This window comes from Plectropomus leopardus, chromosome 8, assembly GCF_026936395.1.
Source record: "Plectropomus leopardus strain MGB_pleo_1.0 chromosome 8, ASM2693639v1, whole genome shotgun sequence".
Taxonomy (NCBI): Eukaryota; Metazoa; Chordata; class Actinopteri; order Perciformes; family Serranidae; genus Plectropomus; species Plectropomus leopardus.
In genome coordinates this window covers 8,319,917-8,340,183 of record NC_142183.1, presented here as the reverse complement: position 1 = coordinate 8,340,183, position 20,267 = coordinate 8,319,917, and the positions used below count along the sequence as shown (strand labels likewise).

The window sequence follows — 20,267 nt, the reverse complement described above, 5'->3', positions numbered from 1 at the left end:
GGACAAATGAGAGCCTCCTCCTGTGTGACCTGATGGCAGAGGGGGAGAAGGAACAACCCTACTCAGTGTCTGATAAGGAGCTTGTGAAATAAATGAAATATAGATAAAGCTTGAAGTTCTTACTCTTTAGGTTTAAAGGTAATGCTTGCAATATGAAGTTAAGATGATATAAGAAACAATTTGACTGTCTGTGCAAGCAGCTTATTATGACCCATATTTACATTTACTGTGAGGCTGCAACCGCTGATGGCTGTACTCATTTTGAAATGGATGGATGGATTGGTCAAACAAACACAGGACTTCGACCCAGGAGCCGGTGACATCTTTTAAAACATGTCCAGCATTGGATACCTTTTGCTTTACGTAAGTGCAATCATTTAGTTGGGCTTGCTTTTGTTCTCTGTGATTGTTTAAGTTTTCTCTGTTGAGTTTGCTCAGCAGTCCCAAGTACTGTACCTCCAATTAGAAATGGAAGAATTTATTTTTGATGTTCAGTACACTGAATTACACAAACAGTTATTGCAAAAGTAGAGATAAATAACTTTGGCATACAGAAAATGAAAAAAACAAAACATCCATGACACAATGGCAATGTAAAATGACAAAGAATGAAAACTGCTAATAGTACTGTACAGTGACACATGTAGCAAACAAGGCATTTTGGACCTAAATTTCCCTTTCATCAAGCAAATAAATATTTAATATGCGTAATCTCAAATGTAGCAAGAATTGCATGACGCTAGGTATTCCTGAAGGAAGCAGATGTGAGTTTGCTGAGATGGGTCGAATGAAACCTGATTCTACATGTGCAACGTCTTTCTTCTCTTGAGAATCTTTGGTAGAAAAGGCACAATAGTACAGAAAAGAATTGTAAATGAAATATTTACACATAATAAAGTCTCATTAGCAAGGCATGTCAGCGATACTGTTGCAGAAGATTTAATCTGTGGTGAAATAAGAGGGCCGCAAAGGAAAACTGCTCATGAAAAAGCACCTTTCTTTTCTGCCATGATGGTAATAATACAGGAGCAGAGGAAGTAAGGCAGCTGGAGCCAGCTCACTTATACACATTATAAAGTACTTGAACAAAGAAGCTCCCATTTTCCGTGACACTATCAGCCCACGCTGGCTGAACTTTAAAAGAGACCTCAAGAAGAGGCAAAAACACCTCAATGTTCTTATCTGTGAGCTGAAGAAAATAGTCTTCAGAGCACGGTGGTAATAGTCCAGATCTGCTCCGGTGAATTTTTGTCTCTCTAAAATGCACTCAGAGCACACTATTGGTATTCCACAGCAGTCAAATCCATTTGGAAGATTTATTAGATTCCAGTCTGTTCTGCTTCATCCAATTAGCGAAAGGACAACAGGATAAAAGGGACAATCTTGTTAGCTCCCAGTGGAAGTGGATGAGATACAGAACATTGCGACAGCGGCAGAGGTTCATTTCTAAAGTCCTGTGTGGTTCCAGTGGCAGCTATTACACATGTCTGAGGTCAGTCCAAGTCATCTTTACACACACAGGCGCACTCTTCATGGTGCTCCAAGGCCACATCAGTCATGGACTTCTGCAGGCCTCTGACACCGCTTCGGTGTTTCAACAGTAGAACCTGTAAAAAATGAGGACGCTTTAGTTAACAGCTGGGTGTCAAACATTTCATGTAAAGCATGCTCAGCAGGTACGTTATTCAGAAACAAAACCCGTCTGTGTACCTATGCAGTTTTTTCTTGCTTCTACCATATTTCAAAGGTTTTTACTGAAGGCCTAAAGGACAATCTTACTTGACCCCTTACACAAAAAGATAATTTTGACAAAACCGATGATTTAATCACATTAGATACCAAATTGAAGTATGAAAGTGCTCAACAAATGTCATGTCATTCAGTCTATTATATTATACTGGAAGTAGGAAAGGCCACAGAATATCAAGATACGCACAGCAAATTCAATGTTTTTATGCCGAAATGCTGGTGGCAATCACAGTTTGAGGGATTATGTTTTTAGGCTTATCATCTGTCCCATTCTCAAAAACGCGAGGGAATTTCCTAATATGTGGCACAAACGTCCACTTAAACACACGAGTGAACTGATCAGATTTTGGTGGTCAAGGTCACTGTGACCTCATGTCCCTTATTAAGGTGTGTGTGATATCTCAGGAATGTCTTCAGGGAAGTTCTTAAAATTTGGCACAAATTCTACCTAGAATCCCTGATTAACTAAGTAGCATTTCATGGTCAGATGTCAAAGGTTATGGACACTTTGACCTCACATCCGTCCAATTGTTGCAAACTGGATATCTCAGGGCATTTTCTCAAACTTGGCACAGGCATCCATTTGGACTCGAGGATGAACTGATTAGACTTCAGTAGTCAAAAGACTCTCTCAAACTCAATAATTCATACACTAACGACAAAATTTTTACACATATTTCTCAGATAAACTGATGAAAGTGATGACATTTAATATACAAATGGTCAAAAGTCAAGTTACTGTGACATTACAATGTTCTGTGCACTTTTCTGACCATTTTTCAACATCACAACTCAGGAGCAGTATGGAGGACATTTGGTCGGATACTGAATTAGCAACAATAATCTTAACTGTAATAACTGTGCTGACTGTATAGCTCTCTGTGCTGCAGGGTTGAGGATGTGTGAAAAACATTCATGTTATAGAATCTGTGGCTTTATAGCAGCAACATCCACATTTGAAGCATTGACATGGCTACACATGAGTCTGGACAGACACGGATGCAACTTGACTGGTTGGCAGAGGCACACAACTGTAGTTAATCTGATAATTTGGTCTCAGGTTGTTGCAAGGGTAAATATTTAACCATCAGCCAAAATTACCAAATTCAGTTTTTGCTGCTTGAGGGGAAAAAGTTCTAGATGTCCCTGAACAAAGCGAGCTGCAACATCCTTGTGTTTTCTCATTTGAACTTCCATGTTGTTAAACTCTGGTGTGATGCTGCAGTTAAGCTAATCCTACAGTATGATATTATTTTGTTTCTGAGAGCGGGATTCTGCAGGTCTTCCTACAGTTATTATCACATCCTTTATAGTTCCAAACAAACTGCTTTTATGTGGTTTATTTGGTTTCCAAGCCAGTGCACATGTAACAGCTAGTTAAATTCATAAAACATCAAATCAAAAAATTGCTCCAGAGTTTATGCCAGCTGGAAATAAAGCAGAGTCAAATTCTTAATCAGTAACGTCCTAATTTAACCTCTGAAATGGCATTCATTTAAAAATTCAGAGAACATAGGTAAATGTCTAAAAATGAACAAACAGATTACATATTCCTCATATTTCATGACAGACTTGATGTTCACCTCATGGTATTTCTTCGTGACCCTGGCGGGAACACACTGGCAGTCATAGCAGCGGTGAGAGCAGCAGGCACAGTTTCCGCCACAGCGCTTCACCAGGAGGCAGCTTGGCCAGAAAATGGCATCTGTCCTCTTCAGCTCCTCACGCAAGGATACAGAGAAGTTGCGTGGGGTGCAGCTGTACAGTCGAACTTCCTCCCTCAACAGATTGAGATCGGCTCCTCCTCAAATACGCAGAGAAGACATGATCACAATCACTTCTGGCGAAAAAAAACTTTTCAACTTTCACAAATAACACTTTTAATGTGCATGATATTCAATGGCTCTTCTAAGATCACACATTTTAAAATATTACTGCTTTTGATGATGCATGACTCTTGTATCTCTTGTAACTATCATATTGTATTTTTAACTTCTGTATTTTGCCTCAATTATGATGCACAAGTGTAAAAGTGTCCTACCTCTGGCCTTCTTATTATGGATGAAGGATTTCCCCAGCACATGCCATGTAGGTTTGTACAACTCCTCCATATCCAGCTGCCATCGCTCCGGCTCCAGGTACTTCATGACCTCCTCCACAGTGCTCAGGCCCGCCACAGCGTCTGACAACTCCTCTATACCCTGCTGGGAGGGAGGGAGAACTGCAGGGACTTCTGGCTCTGACACACTCTGCGGGAAAACCAGCAGACGAGATGGAGAGAGACGGAGAGGAAAGGTCATTTATTCAGTAAATACACTATTTGTCCATAAAGTAACAAGATGTAGCTTCTACACCCAAAAGCACCTTATTGCATCAAATGCTTCAGGATAGTCACAGAGCAGAAACTTTCTGTGACATTTAAGAGCTCGAAAGCTTGCTCTAGGTAACGAATACTAAACAGGAAAATTACACAGAAGGAAGAACTTTGTCAGAGGTGACGTGACGTGTTTTATTTCTGCAATGTGAAATAGCATAAAGCTATAAAAAGAAGAGGAGTCTGACACTGGTAGAGTTTATGTCATGGTAAAAAATGTGGGTTTAAATTGGGTTCAGGCTCATTAAATGCTACAGTGGTTTGGACCTGAGTGGATTTAAACAGAAACCATGACTGTCCAGGTCAGCTGGGACCTCATTTAAGTTCTATGTGTTGGACGTTAATGTGTGGAGGAGCTGTGACTAAAGCTCCTGATTACAGACAGGCTGATATTTTCAAAAAATGTTCCTACACTGGCTAATAAACTGGATAAACACCTGAGTCTAAGAACTAGTGGGGAAGTAGAAAACCGACAGATAAATACACATCTGTAGATATTTCCAGTTTAAATTGTATTCAGTTGTTGATATACAGAGTTCTCCCAACTCATTTAATACAGCAGTTTGGCCAATGGGGGACTGCCTATTCTTCTGACAGCCCAAATTCTGAAACCTTGTTAGCCCAAAATTGTCCCATTAAACCAAAAGCCAAATTCTCTGGAAGAAAGTTCTCCCAAAAACATATGACCACTGCTCCAAAGAACTGTTGCTCACACATTGTATATGTTACATACATGTGATAAAGTTGTGGCAAGGTTTAAGCACAAAAAACACAGTTATGGTTAAGGTAAAGACCATGTTTGAGCTTAAAACACCCAAATTTAGTGGCACAAAAGTCCCTGGAAACGTAAGGAGAGGCTGGTGAAAACCACTTGAGTTTGGTTGTTCAAACGTTGCTGGGAAACACTGCAAAGAGTTGGTAAAATCACCTGGAATCAGTGGTTTAAATACCACTGGGAAACTAAAACTAACTGCAGGGAGTGTCTATTTTCAGACAAATGGGGCATTGGAATTTTGGGCTGTTGAAACAATAGCATGCATCAGTGGCTCTCTTGTTCAAACTTTGTCAGTTTCCGTGTCAATTTTCGCTCATTACACGCTACAGTGCCTTTGAAAATAAACTTCTGTCTTCACATGAAATGTAGGTTTTGCCACCAAAATTACTTAAGGTTTAGGCAACAAAGCCTATTGGGTAGATTTAGAAAAACAATCATGTTTTTGGTTAAAACAACTACATTTCTGTCAAGTATGCCATGTGATGACTATTTCACACGATGCGTGCCAGTAACTGTATGACGTGTTTGAAGTTGCCCTCTGGTTTCTCACGGTAAAGGACCACCGATCTCCTTAGTGAAAGTCTGGTGTGTGTGAAACCTATCCATCACCTCTCCCACTCTCCTGCCTTACTCGTACTTTTTCGCTCCTTCTGTAATTGCACCCCGATGGGTCTCATACAGACACGTACGATGGTAACAGAAGCCAAGGGCCACTGACCAGACTGCTGTGTTTGACGCCCTGGTAATGAGAGAGGGCCCGTGTGTGTCTGCCTCAGCTTAAGTCTCTTATCCTGCATAAAATGATAAGACTCCACTTATAATCTCTTGTTTAAAAGGATAGCAAGGTCTCAAGCATCTGAACTCCAATGAGGCCCACATGATATTGACTTTATCTGAAATATTTCCTTACACTGAAGTCGAGAGGCAACGGTGAATTAATGGCATCATTTTTTAAGCTGTCAAATGTGATCTCATCTCTGTCACCTCCTCTGCCCACTTTGCATAACAACATTTGTCCCTTTAGCTCTCCCAGGCAGGCAGCATTATTTGTTTCAAGCTCCCAGCCCTCCAGGCTGCAGCGTGCAGACAGAGAAGATTGATACCTGGGGTGTTGGTCTTCCCACGAGAGAAGAGGCTAATCTGTTAAACCTTTCAGTCCTGTGACGCTGCGTTTGTCCAACATGTCAGCTCGCTGGTCTCTCTAATCTTATGTGACTGACAGTTAGAAAGCAACATTGTGACACTTACAAAAAATAAAAAAGCTTGTGGTGCATTGAAAACATCGGCTCCTGGCAGCTGCGTCTCTAAGCTTTTGGGGCAGAAGTGTTTGAAAAGAAAAAAATGATTCCAGGAATCTGTATCATCCCTTTGAAAGGGATCCAGTGAGAAATGGGGGTTAGAAAAGTTTTCCTTCCCTCAGAGGCCGTGGCACTAACACTGCAAAGATTTGTGGTTTCACTCTCATTTACTACTTACTACTTATGCTAAAGCCTTAGTATACATGTCACTATAAAACCACCTGGGCACAAGTTACAACCAAATCCCCAGAAATATGTTGGCATTGTATGTTTCTCCAAACCAGATAACATTTGTGCATTACTATGCAGTGGTTAGCTGGAAATTTGTACATTTCTTTAGGTTTCAACAATGCTGTGGGTAATGTGTGGGTATCTTTAGGCCCAAAAATTTTTGGTGCAAAAAAGATCACGGCTTGGCTGAAAACATCCGCTTTTGGTCACAAAATTGCTGCTTGAAATGCTGGGATGTCCAGCTTAAAGACACCAGCTTTTAGCGGCACAATCGCTGCTCGAAATGTGGCTGATGCCTCCAGAAAAAAACACCAGGTGACGTGGCACAATTGTTTGAAATGCCACTGATGTCTAGCTAAACATCAGCTTTGGGTGGCTCAATCACAGCTGGAAATGCTGATTATGCCTTGCCAAAAACAACCAGTTTTGGTGGCACAATCATGGCTGAAAAGGCTGCCAATGTCTCACTTAAAAACACCTGCTTTTGGTGGCACAATCACAGCTCGAAATTTGGCCGATGTCCCCTAAAAAAAACCCAAAGTAAACAGGTGTAGTGGTACCATTGCCGTTTGATGTGCCACCAATGTCTGGCTGAAAAAAACCCGCTTTTGGTAGCACAATCATCACTTGAAGAGCCAGTGTCTAGTTAAAAAAACACACCCTGAAAATGCTGGCAATGTTTTAACTCAAAAACACCAACTTTTGACTGCCCAATGGCTGCTGGAAATGCCACCAATGTTTGCTAAAAATACAGACTTTGGTAGCACAATTACAACTTCAAATGCCCCAAATGTCTTGCAAAAAATCTAACCAGTTTTTGGTGGCACAATTGCCACTGGAAATGCTGACGATGTCTAACTTACAAACATCCACTTTTGGAGGCCCAATTGTAACTTGAAATACCACAGATGTCTTGCTAAAAAAAACACCAACTTTTGGTGGCACAACCGCGGTTGGAAATGCCACCAATGTCTTGCTCAAAAACATCCCATTTTGTTGTTTCTTGGTCTTAAACAGTGGCCTGCACTGGAAACTGGGCTGAAAGTTATCCATCAAGTGTCTCATGTAATTTATTTCAAAATGTTTACTGGATAAAAGATAGTCCTTTAAGCTTGACTGCAGACAATGGAAAGGCAGATAATCAGTAAAACATATAATGTATTGGCATTTGTACATTGTGTAATAGGTGTAACACAAGAAGCAGCCATGAGATTTATTGACAGTCTAAGTCCATGCAGTACAATTTAACTGCAAGTCTCTTTGGCATGGATTTTAAAATAAGATGCCAGTGGTTTGACATGGCTGTGCCACAGGCTACAAAAATACAGCTGATGTGCAGCTGCGTTCGTACCACTGATTTGACTCATTCTAATGAGGCTGCCCTCATAACCACTGAGCATATCTTTGGTTTATTCGGCACCTACTGGGATAAACAGACCCAAATGTTAAAGGAATATTTGTGGAGAAAGGACTGGTCATATTTATTAAGAGTATATTGAGCAGTTCTTTCTCTGAGCAGCGCTGTATTTCCAGACAACAGGAGAGCTGTGATTCTTATTAGTTGAGCCTTGGCAGTGGCTTACAGCGTGGACTGGAAGCCATTAACAGCTTGTGAATGTCGATGGTGCAACACTCCCCCAATTAGCGGCGCTCTGCAAGCTTTACTTTAGATAGAGAAGCCAAGCAATCCTTCAGAGACGCATCAAGATGGTGTGAATTAAACTATAAGTAACAGATGAGAGCTCCCGTTTAAGAAATTCACAAACAAAGTACTTAAACAGACCACCGACTTCTGGATGGCATGGATTCAGCAAGCGTCCATGTGTCACATTTGCACATAAAAACTTGATGCTTGGACACACAGTATTGGAGCAGCAATGGAATAATTTGAACAAAAATGAATAATTCTATATCTGTGATTTGACATATTGAAACCAATACGACTGATTTTTAGTAAGTACACCAAAAAAAGAGGAGTAATTTTGAATCATCATAACTAAAAAGTTCATTTGTTGCCATATATGTGTCAAAGGCAGTTTAAAGGACATATAAATAGAAGATTTACACACAAGTGACATGAAACAGACAGGATGCTGGTTTGACACATTGAGATGACAGATGTAGATCCACCACTGTGGCAACAGGTCAATCCAGGTCCTGCTGCAGGTATTGCTGCAGGTATTTTTTTTGTGTCTAGGTTGCCCCGACAGTAGGAAACGAAAGGCATACATGTGCAAAACTGCTTGTTTCCTTAAAGCTGACACTTAAAAGACAGGTACACTGTGTAAGGAATGTCCTAAATCTAATAGTCTCTTACAAAAAATAGGCCATGTGGTCAACACAATCGCCAGAGAATTTGTCAGAACTGTATGTTTCTGCATGCCACAAATACATAATGTTTATATGTTATTATGCAGTGAATATTTTGAAAAAAACAAAACACTTGGATATGATTTGGAAAAGATCATGAATTGGCTTAAAATACAATCACTGGCAAAAAGGCAGCTGCAAAAGAGATAATAGGTCACTGATTGTTATTTCTAAGTATTCAGTAAAATACAAGATTCTGGTGATGATCTTAAATGAGCTTGGACTAAATTAGAACTTTTATTTGGGCAAAATTATGCACATACCCAGCTCATATTAAAATTACAAATGAACATCAATTACTCACTCAGTGAATTCACATTCCTCCATGGTGAACGAAGAATCCAAAAACAGAAAATTCTTGATGAATCAAAATTGTAATGAAGTGATCTATTTACAAACTCATACACAACTTGCGCATTAAAATCATAGTCTCATAGTCTCGAAAACGACGTTGAGTTCTTGAAAGGTGCTATATAAATCCAATGTATTATTATTATTGTTATAGTCTCAGTTATCTAGTCGTATGTTCAGCACTTCCCAAGCACATGCTTTTTTTCACAGGAACTATTTAAAAGACTGCAAAACTTGGACTAGATAAATGAGACTTGGATTACATTGCATGCATTGTGTGATTTTGTACATGCATGTTTTGATATGATTTTGCTGTTGTCAAACGTGGATTAATATGATTTCAATTTATGAACTATTTCTTCAGGTTTTGGATGCTTCATTCACCTTGGAGGCATGTGAGAAAACACACTTTTCTTTCTGAATTAAAAGTAACACGTGGTGAGTCATTGACATACAAAGGATTATTTGGGGGGGTTGAAATATTCTTGTAGGGACAACTTTCTGTTGTTAATTTAACCTCAATGTATGAAACTTCAGTCTAAATTGGTATTTGATGCTTCAGCTGCATGAAGAAGAGGAGTTTCCCGTTAGTTGCTGTTTATGTCAATCTCTTATGAAAAAGCTGAGCCAGCAGACCAAGACAGACTGAAAGTAGAAATTACCGACTCAGTGGAGTTAATCTGCTTAAACCACTGTTCCAAAATATGTGCTATTGTGAACATTACTATATAAGCAGATGCTTAGAAATGCACGGGCAGCGGTAGGATATTTAACAAGATTGCAAAGTACAATTCTATCGAAATAATTGTATATTTTGGAAAGAGCACTTGCTGTTTTAACGATAAGAGGCAGAATGTGTTTTTGTTCTTCTAGATGACCTATGACAGGATCAAAGTGTGAAAGCTGGTAATGCACCTCTTATCGCGGCCAAACCCTGTGAACCCCCTGCCCCTCACGAAATAACCTCGCTCTCAAGCTGTGATTACCTCATTTCCAGCTTTCTTTGTTCTTACACAGCACAACCACATGCTCTTATTTCTGGTAACTGAAATGACAGGTTCAGCTAACTATGTTGAGATGAAACTTCTGAAATAGCATCCTGGGAGAGCTCTGGAAAACAATATCTTCTCTTTCACATGGAGTTGCAAACCACTTCCTTGCACAAGAGAGCTTTGAGTAAGCAACAAGGGCTGTTGTGCGTGAAGAAAGTGTTTTTTTCTCTCACTATGCGCCACACACTGCAATTGAGGTTGGTGTAAAAACGGAGCAGTTTTATCATGCCAACGGTAAGCCTCCTGCGCGGCTTTTGCCAGTCATTGCCATCTGCTTCTACTTGGATTTTACTCCTTACTCTCGCCGTCCTATCAAGTCTGTGTGTGTAAAACTCTCTTCAATGCGTTAAAATAAACAAAGCTGGTGGAGCGATCTTCACGCCGAGGTAGCACTGGGGTTTAATCCTGGTTTGGGACCTCAGCGAGACAATGATGTATGTTTTGTTAGCTCCTTTAACCCACCACTCAACACCCTTCATGCTCCCCTCAACAGACTCCTTCTCTTCTATGTTTTAACAACCTCTTTGCCTCGGCCCTTTCGCTTTTCCTAAAATCTCTTCCTGTGAATTACAGACCGCTTCTTATTTCTTCTCTCCCCCTGTCCATGCCGTGGAAGTGGTGGGGAGGAATTATTGCTTGTTTAAATATAAACTAAAGTGCTGGCCCCTGCGTGGCACGAGGTTCCAGTAGCTGCCGGTCGACCGCAGAGGAAACAGAGTGCTGCTGTTCTAACGTGCTCCTCCTCTGTCACAGCAAAGTTCAAAGGGAAGCTGGACCCAACGTGCGGAGGCCAAAGCTTCCTCTCTCTCCCTCAGGGTTTCCACACCTTCGAGAGTTGAAATATGAAAGACAAACGCTGTCTCTTATTCCGTAATGCGGTTAGTTGCAGACATTTGAGCATCACAGAATAGTTTAATTCTACTTCAACATAATTAATTTTGACTTTTAAATCCCAAAACATCCACAGCTTTGTGGGGTGTTTTACTTTCAAACGTAAATATTTCAGAAAATGTTATATTTATTTAACAAACAGCATTAAATGATATAACATAACTAGCTAGCTAGATGATTAAGAGGGCTGGGTATCAAACCTAACTCCTTTTTTTAAATGTCTCTTGAGTATGGATAACAGCGAAGCAGCGACTGGGTGTGCAGGTTAGGCAGTGTCTACCCTGTCTACCTTGTAAATCCTATTTTCTAAACCAGTCATATTTAATGAAATTAACTTGTATTTGCATGTTACTGTTATTTCTTGTGATTTCTATTGTGTATTACTCAATAGTTTTGGTCTCTTTATTAGTACCAAAGGTCAAATTTGTTGTGCAGATGGAAAATTCAAAAACAAGACATAACAGTAATTCAGATTTAAAGGCCATTAAAACAAAGTACACTAAAACAAGCATCATTTAGAAATAATATAGTATAAAAATGTAAAAACTTACAAAAAGCACACCTTCACTAGATGCTATGATGAGAAATTGAGTACAAAAAAATAATCCAAAGAAAGATAATGCTTTTAATGCTCATATGGTCCATGCGAGCCAAAAAGGGATGCTGCACATGTGTACTTTGATCCTGTATTCCACAATATTATCGCCAAAAATCAGAAGTGACTTTTAATGTAAATATGCCAGAAATACCCTTCATTAGTGTTATATTTAAAATGGAGATGCCACACTGTAAATATGCCCGGCATGATTTAAATGTCAGCTTAGCTTCTAATGATCTGCCCTAAACTCCTCTGGAGGTCATGTTTTTTCCCTTTGAGTGATTATTCTCTACTCATGCTCAGACAACAGAACTATGAACCAAAAATGAAAAACTGACACAGAACAGAGGAACTGGGCAGCTACAAGTAGGGAAACACTAATTGGGAGAGTGACAACAGGTGAGCTGACTGCAGGACTGGTGAGGGACAGGTGAGACTAATCGGAGCACAGCAGACAATGGAAATTGGCGGGAAAACACAAGGGCAGGAAGTGAAGTGATCTGAAATGAGAGGAGGAGTGAGGAACAAACTAAAACATGGAAAGAAAACTCAAACAAAGAAAAAAAAAGTCCTAGAGAGGCGATCAGGGCGGATCATGAATGTGCTCTCATTCACACCAGTGAAGTGCTGAAATGCTAAATCATTTCTGGGATTTTGGACTGCATAACTCTGTTGTCTCTGTCCTTGTGTCACTCCTCAGTCTTGATAATTGTGCCCGTGAAATTGATCAATTTATCAGTTTGCAGGTCGGGTCCATTTCAGCATTTCAGTTGGTTATCACTTTTGTGTTTCTGCCCACCTCCCATACCATTCTGACAGAATTTGCCCCAAAATGATGAAACCCTTTGAGAAAACGTTTTGATCGTGGGCTTAAAGTGATGAAATGTTACTTGGCTTGATGGCACTAATATGCTGTATCATATCAACACTAATAAAGACACTTAAAATGACACCCAAACTAGTTTTTAAGATGTTTAACGTGTAAAATGAATGCAGCACCCTCTAAAAACTTTGCCGTAGCACAGACTGCTGCTCAAATAAAAAGAGCAGCTGTGGAAATTGGTCATCAGATGGCACTTCCCTCCATTTATGGGATTTTGGAATTGAATAACTCTTTGAAACAGTGTCTTATTGGATTAATCCATCTCCATTAGATAGAGCAAGGCTTAGCTTGTTGCTCAAACATCACAATCCACTGCAGTCTGTTGGTGGTAAATATACGGCACAATTTAATACGATTGATTCCCAGAACAAAGATTATCATCACCACCTTCTGTTCAGTAACTTAGCAGTCTAATAGCTGAACCTAAGGAATTGACTCTACCGTAAGGCGCTAAAACATGCCATGATTATCTTCTCACTTGTAACATACGTGTTATATATGAAATACAGCTTTGATTCTTAGCAAGACTCAGTATGTTTTCAGTTGTTTTGGGTTTTAAGGGTGAAGAAAGAATGCAATAATACTGTGTTTTGTGTGAGGAATAAAAGGACAAAAAAGCTTTTGAAGCAGAAGAGAAAAGTTGCCGACAGAATACAAAGAGCCATCAGTGACCTCAGTTGCCTATTTGTGCTTGTCAGATTTCACAGTGCTGCAGGCCATTAGGGATTAATGAGCAGTAGAGCTGTTTACTTAAAGCAAGTGAACAGAACTAAAACATGACAGGTTAAAACACGGCAGTCGTCTCTTCAGTTTATCTCGGGGCTTTTGTCAGTGAAGGCAGCGGGGACGAAGGGATTCTGTGTGCGTGTGTGTGGTCCAAAGACCAGGACAGAAAAAAGAGTGAAAGAGAATGAGGAATAGAGAGAGGATGGATCAAGACAAAGATGGTTGGAAGTGGAAAGGCACAGAAGTTTTTTTCTGATACGTTTTCATACATTTTTTACAGTAGTTATGCAAGTATTTCTGTGAGCCGCGCTATCTCACTGATAAAGTTAACATTCAAAGACTGGAGCCACAGAACTTTAGTTTTTTTGGTAAAATAATGTTCTTGACCTCTGAATCACCGCCTGCAGTTTGGGTTCCTTCAGCAATTTCATTTGCTTATAGATAGTTGTTTTCTTTCGCCTGGGTCCCGACCTTTGAATCCGCCCACTTCACAGAGTTTGAGTTGGTTGATTCATCTGCCGTATTGACATAACACGGCGGTTTCTTGGTTAAATTAAAAAAGCTAGGTGGAGAGACTCGATTAGCCAATCACCTCCAGGAGTGGGTCTGACATCATTGTCAAACTGTTGTCAAGCAGTGCGCCAAAGCAACAGGTGTATAATCAACACCCTAACTCATCACATGGTGCCGCTCTGTCAGTGACCTTTCGTGTCTACTTATGACGTTTTAAGTATCCTCTTGCGTCAACTCTTTACGCTCTGGGATACCGTTACCGCGATGTCAACATATGCAGGTGGCGGGATAATGTCATTACTGTGATGTCAACAAATTCACATGGTGGGATGAAGCAGCACGGTCCTTATGTTTATACAACAGCGTGGACTGTCATGATGGTTAGGATTAGGCAAAAAAGGCACATGGTAAACAAACTCAAATTCTTACACAAAAGTCAATTGTTTATGGGAAGCATCCACCTCCCTGCCTTATAATCGCACTTGCGCTCCTTTCATTATGTGGTTACCAGCAGCGTTATTACCTGACGCTGTTCTTCAGTGTTTCAGGCACATGCGACCAATCCCGGTCAACCGTGTTCTCAAGCGACACCGCTCTGGTTGGATGCAGAGGGTGGCTTTTGGCATCACACTTGTACACTGAAAGCACTGACAAAGCAACACTATTTCACGAGCTTGGAGTGAGAACTAGCTGGTATAATAATAACTAGAGTACGACAAAACTGACCGTCAGCACACAATAATGTCCTTTTTAGATGCTTAATTCTGGGCCTATGACAGCAACACAATGAACATGTTTTAACCAACGGTCTTCATCAGCGTCGTCAATAATGACTATATACTGGGCCCCAAGATGCTGCTATTCAGTAAAGACTTCCAACTAAAATTGACATTTATTGTCTGTTCAGCGCAGTATTTGCTGTTTGTTTGATTGATTTAAGAGTTTGGATGAACAACAAACTGTAGATCACTTCTCCTCTGAAGCTGCCATTTTCTGGAAGTGAAATGTACGTCATCACGTCCCCTTATGTAAGGACGGAGCATGTGCAGAAAAAACACAGCAGGAAATAACCAGCTTTGTTGTTTACATGATACAAATTTTCTTTTGATCGGTTCATGAAAAGGGTTTGAATTACCCTTTTGTAATCGATTGAAATTTAAGTCAGTTTGGGCCTGTTTAACTGATTTAGTAGTTTATATGAATCATGTTAAACCTTTTTGGGCTTTTAAACCTTTTCCAATCAGATAAGTAGGCTCCATGTAAATGTGTCCACTGATATTAGATTCAGGCGGATATGTTGGTCTCTTGCAATCTCTCAATCAAACCCCCCTCCCCCATGGAATCGGTTAAAGTGGATGCAGTGTAAGACTGAAGATGGAAACAGAGTGTAATGAGTTGACAATTCTGTTTCATATCAGACTAAATATGTCCCTTAGTTGCAAAACAAAACCAATCAACTTATCAGAGCTTGATATATTAATGAAACACGGTGACAGAATGGCCACAAGAATGACAACAAGTAGCCTATAACTGGGTCTGATGCAGCTGCACAAGTTGTTGTGGAAATAAAAACGCTTAAAATGTCTTTTGTCAGCCACTACTGCAGCTTCTGTGTCAACTGAAAATGAGATCAGCAAGACAAATACATCAATCGTGACTCATTGGTTTGGGCAAAACCTTCCTCCTGACAAAAACCACAAACACGTCAGGCTGAATGAATGAAGAGAAACAAAATGGCAATTTATCATGATTATCGGGTTAATGTCCAACTCAAGTGAAGTGGGAGGTCATGAGGCATGAAAAGAAGAAGCTGATGAGAGCGTCTCTCTCTGTCAGTCACTTTTCGTGCTCACAGTATACTCTGATGAAGATCTGTATTTAGCTAATATATTTTTTATGCTATGTTCTGCTATGCAGGCTGCAAATATCTTAAGTGACTGCCAACTTGTTATTCATCCAATAATGAATCTAATTAAGAAATGATCAGGATTAATTTAAGGACAGGTCTCATCATTTCATAACACTTTGTTAGAACACAAACTCTGATTGGTGTCTTAAAGATTTTGGAATCTGAGACTGGAGATTTTGGGAAAAAGTTTCCTATTCTTCACAAAATTTAAATAATTAACAAAAAAAAAAACAATAATTAACAAACTTTAATATCATATATCAGATTTATTTGATACCAAAGCGATATAATATGATGAATATATCTACTTCTCCAAACTGCGCCCTGTGTGATTTAAATTTATTGGGGACTCTTCGATCAGTTAAAATGTTTTGGGAACAAATAACAAAACAAGACTGCTCTCCAGCATGTGTGCTACTAAACGATGATTCAAAGAAGAGCTTTAGCTGCAGTCAAAGGCTGCTGTGGTTATCATCATGCACTGTTGCTAAAGAAATGTTGTCGGTCAGGTGGTGGCAGCCGCCACACACTCGTTCTATTCAACAGTGGATTTATTCTTTAATTGAGATTTTATCTGTGGAGCTCTCTGTTGCTCGGATGAATGGTGCAGGGCATGTTATGTTTGAGGCCTGCGAGGAGGCGCTCAACTTAGCTAGAAATATAACATTGTATTCATACTTTTTTAAAATGTTATTTCCATTCTATACTTCATGTATGAGAAACTTCTTACATGTATGATGGAAGTTAGAGAAAAACCCATGAAGGGACAGGTTAGGGTTAAGGACTATTAAAAAGGTACAGGTGTACTTTTTCATTACGTCTCTCTATTTATTACTTTCATTGTCATAATAGTACACAATCACACTTCTGACTCATCCTCAAGGCTACATTGTTGCTCAAGTTTAAATTTTAATGTGTGTTTATGCACCAAAAGTCTAAAAGGTGAATGGCAATAAAGATTATCATTTACTTTACATGCAAAGACAAGATAAATATCAGGAAAGAGCAGAAAGCTGGGCAGGTTGATTTGTTGCTAGGAATATATTCAGACTAGAGTAAAACAATGTGTGTATCTTTGTGACGTAGGGTGCTGTAAAAACACATAAAAGGGGTATTACTTTCTGTGTGTGATGATAAACGAGAAACGAGAGAAAATGAAACAGACAACAGCGTGACCAATTTCCACACTAAAAGCACTTCTATCACTTAATTCCTACTTTCATTTCAGGGGCTTGAATGAATCCCCCCCGAGGGTCAGAGGACCTCTTTGTGAATGTGAAGCCACTTATTTTTCTCCATCTCAGTGTCAAGCAACACCCTGAGTGACATGGCGACACCTCGGCTGTCAGATCTAAAGGTACAAAGCAGGTTCACGGGATATATGCTTTTATATAGAACAGTAATATAGAACAAAAGAGTTTGATTACTTATAATGGAAACACCACTATCCCCAGAAAATGAGAAAATTACAGTTTAAACCATTTGAAGTGAAAATAAACTGATTTTTTGCTTCCTGTTTTGAACTATTCCAGGGTTCATAACAAAAAAAATCCCAGTTTAATCTTTGAAGGTATTGCAGAGATTGTGGAGATTTTGTTTTGTTGGTTTGTGAGCTGCCTCGTCTTGTGAGTTTTACCATAACTAAAATAAATGATAGTACAGGTGCCAGATGTTCTGAAGTGCTTAGACATAATTTCTCCCCAGCGATGCTTCAAACCGACACATAAGCAGAAACGAATGATTGCAAATTATGCCGCTGCGTTATGCAACAAGCAAACGATTTTAATTGTGGTGGGAGGCATTGCTTACATGTAAACACCCTGAAGTCTGAGATAGAAGCAGAGAAATCCTTTGGAAGCTCAGCGTTCAACTCACAATGCACATTTTTAGGCCCTGTCTACATGGACGAGGATATTTTTGTAAATGTCTTTAATGCATTTTGGCATTTTGTCCACATGCAAAGTGCATTTTAGGTCACTGAAAACCATCTGACTATGGACACTGTACGTACCACAGGAAGAAGGGAGTAGTGGATGCAGAATCCAGGCTCAGATGGGAAGTACTCATCGGACATGAAGCGGATCCTGATCTGACTGCCTTTGGAAGTGTGACTGGCTGGTACAGACTGTGACCCACACCAGCGACCCAGGATGGTCTTCTCAGCTGGATCCTCCATCTCCACAAAGTCGTACCTGGAAGAGTTTGACAGACAAAGTGCAGTGCAGTGTTATTTAACTGATGCAGACAAATTTCCAATGTTGGAATAAAATCAGTAATGTTTGACTGCAGTAGATGCACAATCCAGTGATCTTGATCGTTTGGTGTATGGTGATCTGTTGTTATTCCAGTGTTTACAGCATATGATCCTTATGCCAAAAGCCACCTTTTGTGTCCGCATGATATGCCTCTTAATGGCATCAGCTGACGACACGGTTGGGTAGAACTGGTCGCGGTGTTATTATACGCCGGCAGACGGCCAAACAACACCTGCTGTGCAGCCTGAATCAGACAGGCGGCATTATATGAGTATACACGGTCAGTTGTGTCCACATGATGCCTGTGAACAGCATAAGATAAAATGCTGCTGGTAACTACGTGTTACAAGGAGCATGAGGGCGCCTACCGGAAGGGTTCAACAAACTTAATATTTTCATGCGGGAATTTGGTGTTTGCTTCCCGTCTGAATGTGATGTTTCTTTTTCTTCACCATGAGCCTCCTAACCCTAATCTTATCCATCTGTGCCAGCATGTGCAATTGCTCATGTCCTAGTATTGGTTTGCCGTGTGCTGTTGTTGTCTAAACACTAAAATAGTGCAGCTAAGTAACAGTACTGGTAACAAGTTGATGTGACAAAAGCAAATGTAGAATTTCTATTCAAAATGCAGTTTATCTTTAGGGATTAAAGCGATGCTGAATAGACATATTTCTTAAAGGAAGTTTGGCATAATGTTTTCCATCATGAGCAGGATGGGAAATAATCTCAAACAGTGACCCTGCAAAATCTTTCAGTTTGTGACTAAAAAGACACATTGTTTTTAGATTTGAGAGACTTTAGTCTTTTAGAAGTATTTTCAAGGTCTGCTCATAGCAGGCACTTGACCTTAATTGTATTTTTGGTTGTTGTCAGCTTTATTGTTTACCATGGTGCTGTCTCCTCTTCTCTGCCCTTTAGAAGGTGAGACTCTTAATATCAATAAAGCTGCCCAGGGAAATAAAGGTTTAACCTAATTTAAAAAAAAAAAAAAAGTTATAATATCTGAGCTGTGAGAGATGAGATTTGTATCTGTTATTTACTGCTTGAATTAAATGAATGGATATTGCCAGTGCATTGAGGACAAACCTCAGGTTGGTTGACGGAGGAGCATGAGCAGCTGTTCTCACTGTTTAGCGGTTACAGCTGCTGATGCAGCCTTTTGACAGGCCTATTACACTGATGCTACATGTCAATGAAATATAGCTTTTAATTAAACCTTGAGTTCATTATACTGTTGTGCATGGTGACTGTGAGAGAGCTCACTCACTTCGTAAATCATCAAATGTATATGGTTGCTGTTTTGTGCTGCAGAGACTTCTATTTTTGGATATCAAAATGAACAAAATATACTATATATACTATACTATAATATATACAGAGTAGATATGACGGGCTGATTACAAGACACTGAGCCCCTCAACACAGACAAAAGGCCACCTCTCCTACACAGGAGACACACAGACTTTGTGAAGGTTTTATTTGTTGTTGTTTTGTGTCCATTTGCAGTAGTTATCTGTGTACTTGTTTTGTATTTCACTGCAATCATTTTGTGTATGTATCTGTACATTTATTTTGGTAATTTTGTGATTATTTATAGTTGTTTTGTGTCTCTTTTTAGTTCTTTTGCAACTATTTGCAGTCATTTTGTGTCTCTTTGTAGTTTCTTTTCATACCTGTGTGTTCCTTTTTTGTCTCTTTGAGTTACAGTTGTGCCTTTTTTGTTGTTTTGTGTCTCTTTGAAGTTGTTTTGTATCTTTTTGTGGTTCCTTTACATATGCTAGCATTTGTTTTGTGTATTCGTGTACTTCCTTTGTATCTCTTTGTGGTCATTTTGAGTCTCTTCCTGGTCGATGATAGCTATGTGAGGGTATGTTGGAAAATAACTGTGCTTTTATTATTTAACCTTTATTATATTGAGTATTCAGACTAGTATTCCTATTTTTACCGTTAACAACTGTAATTGTACTGCAACAGAGTTTAAATTATCCGGTACTTTTCTGACTATAAACAATCCCTGGAGACTGCAGAAGCTATTGGTAGTTAAAAGTCAAATATTGTGTTTGCAAAAACACATGCACTTTTCGAAATAACATTTAGTTTTAACATAATGGGGTTAACGGACTCAGGGATTTAGCGTCATGAATTTCACTACACAAAATGACCATATAAATGTCAATTGAGAAAAATATAAATAAAAGCAGCATTTTCCTTGTTGTGGGGATCTAACTTTGCGACCCTGTAATTACACGACAGTCTCTCTCCTCACTGGCCACCCTGCCAACCCATAATACC

The 20,267-nt window shown here is 39.6% G+C and overlaps 1 protein-coding gene across 2 annotated transcripts in view; it reads right to left on the bottom strand.

The window, feature by feature from the left end:
• Positions 1-462: 462 nt before the first annotated feature.
• The window catches only part of pdgfc (platelet derived growth factor c), a 65,927-nt gene continuing 46,122 nt past the window's right edge, over positions 463-20,267 (bottom strand). Inside the window, exons 3-6 of one of the 2 annotated variants that reach the window (XM_042493513.2) lie at positions 17,732-17,912; positions 3,791-3,998; positions 3,333-3,550; positions 463-1,607 (exon numbers count right to left, since the gene is read on the bottom strand). In XM_042493513.2, the coding sequence (XP_042349447.1) occupies positions 1,494-1,607; positions 3,333-3,550; positions 3,791-3,998; positions 17,732-17,912 (721 nt within the window). In that variant the 3' untranslated portion in view covers positions 463-1,493. Of the gene's footprint in view, positions 1,608-3,332; positions 3,554-3,790; positions 3,999-17,731; positions 17,913-20,267 lie in introns of both variants that reach the window. The other variant, XM_042493512.2, reaches the window with a different exon arrangement.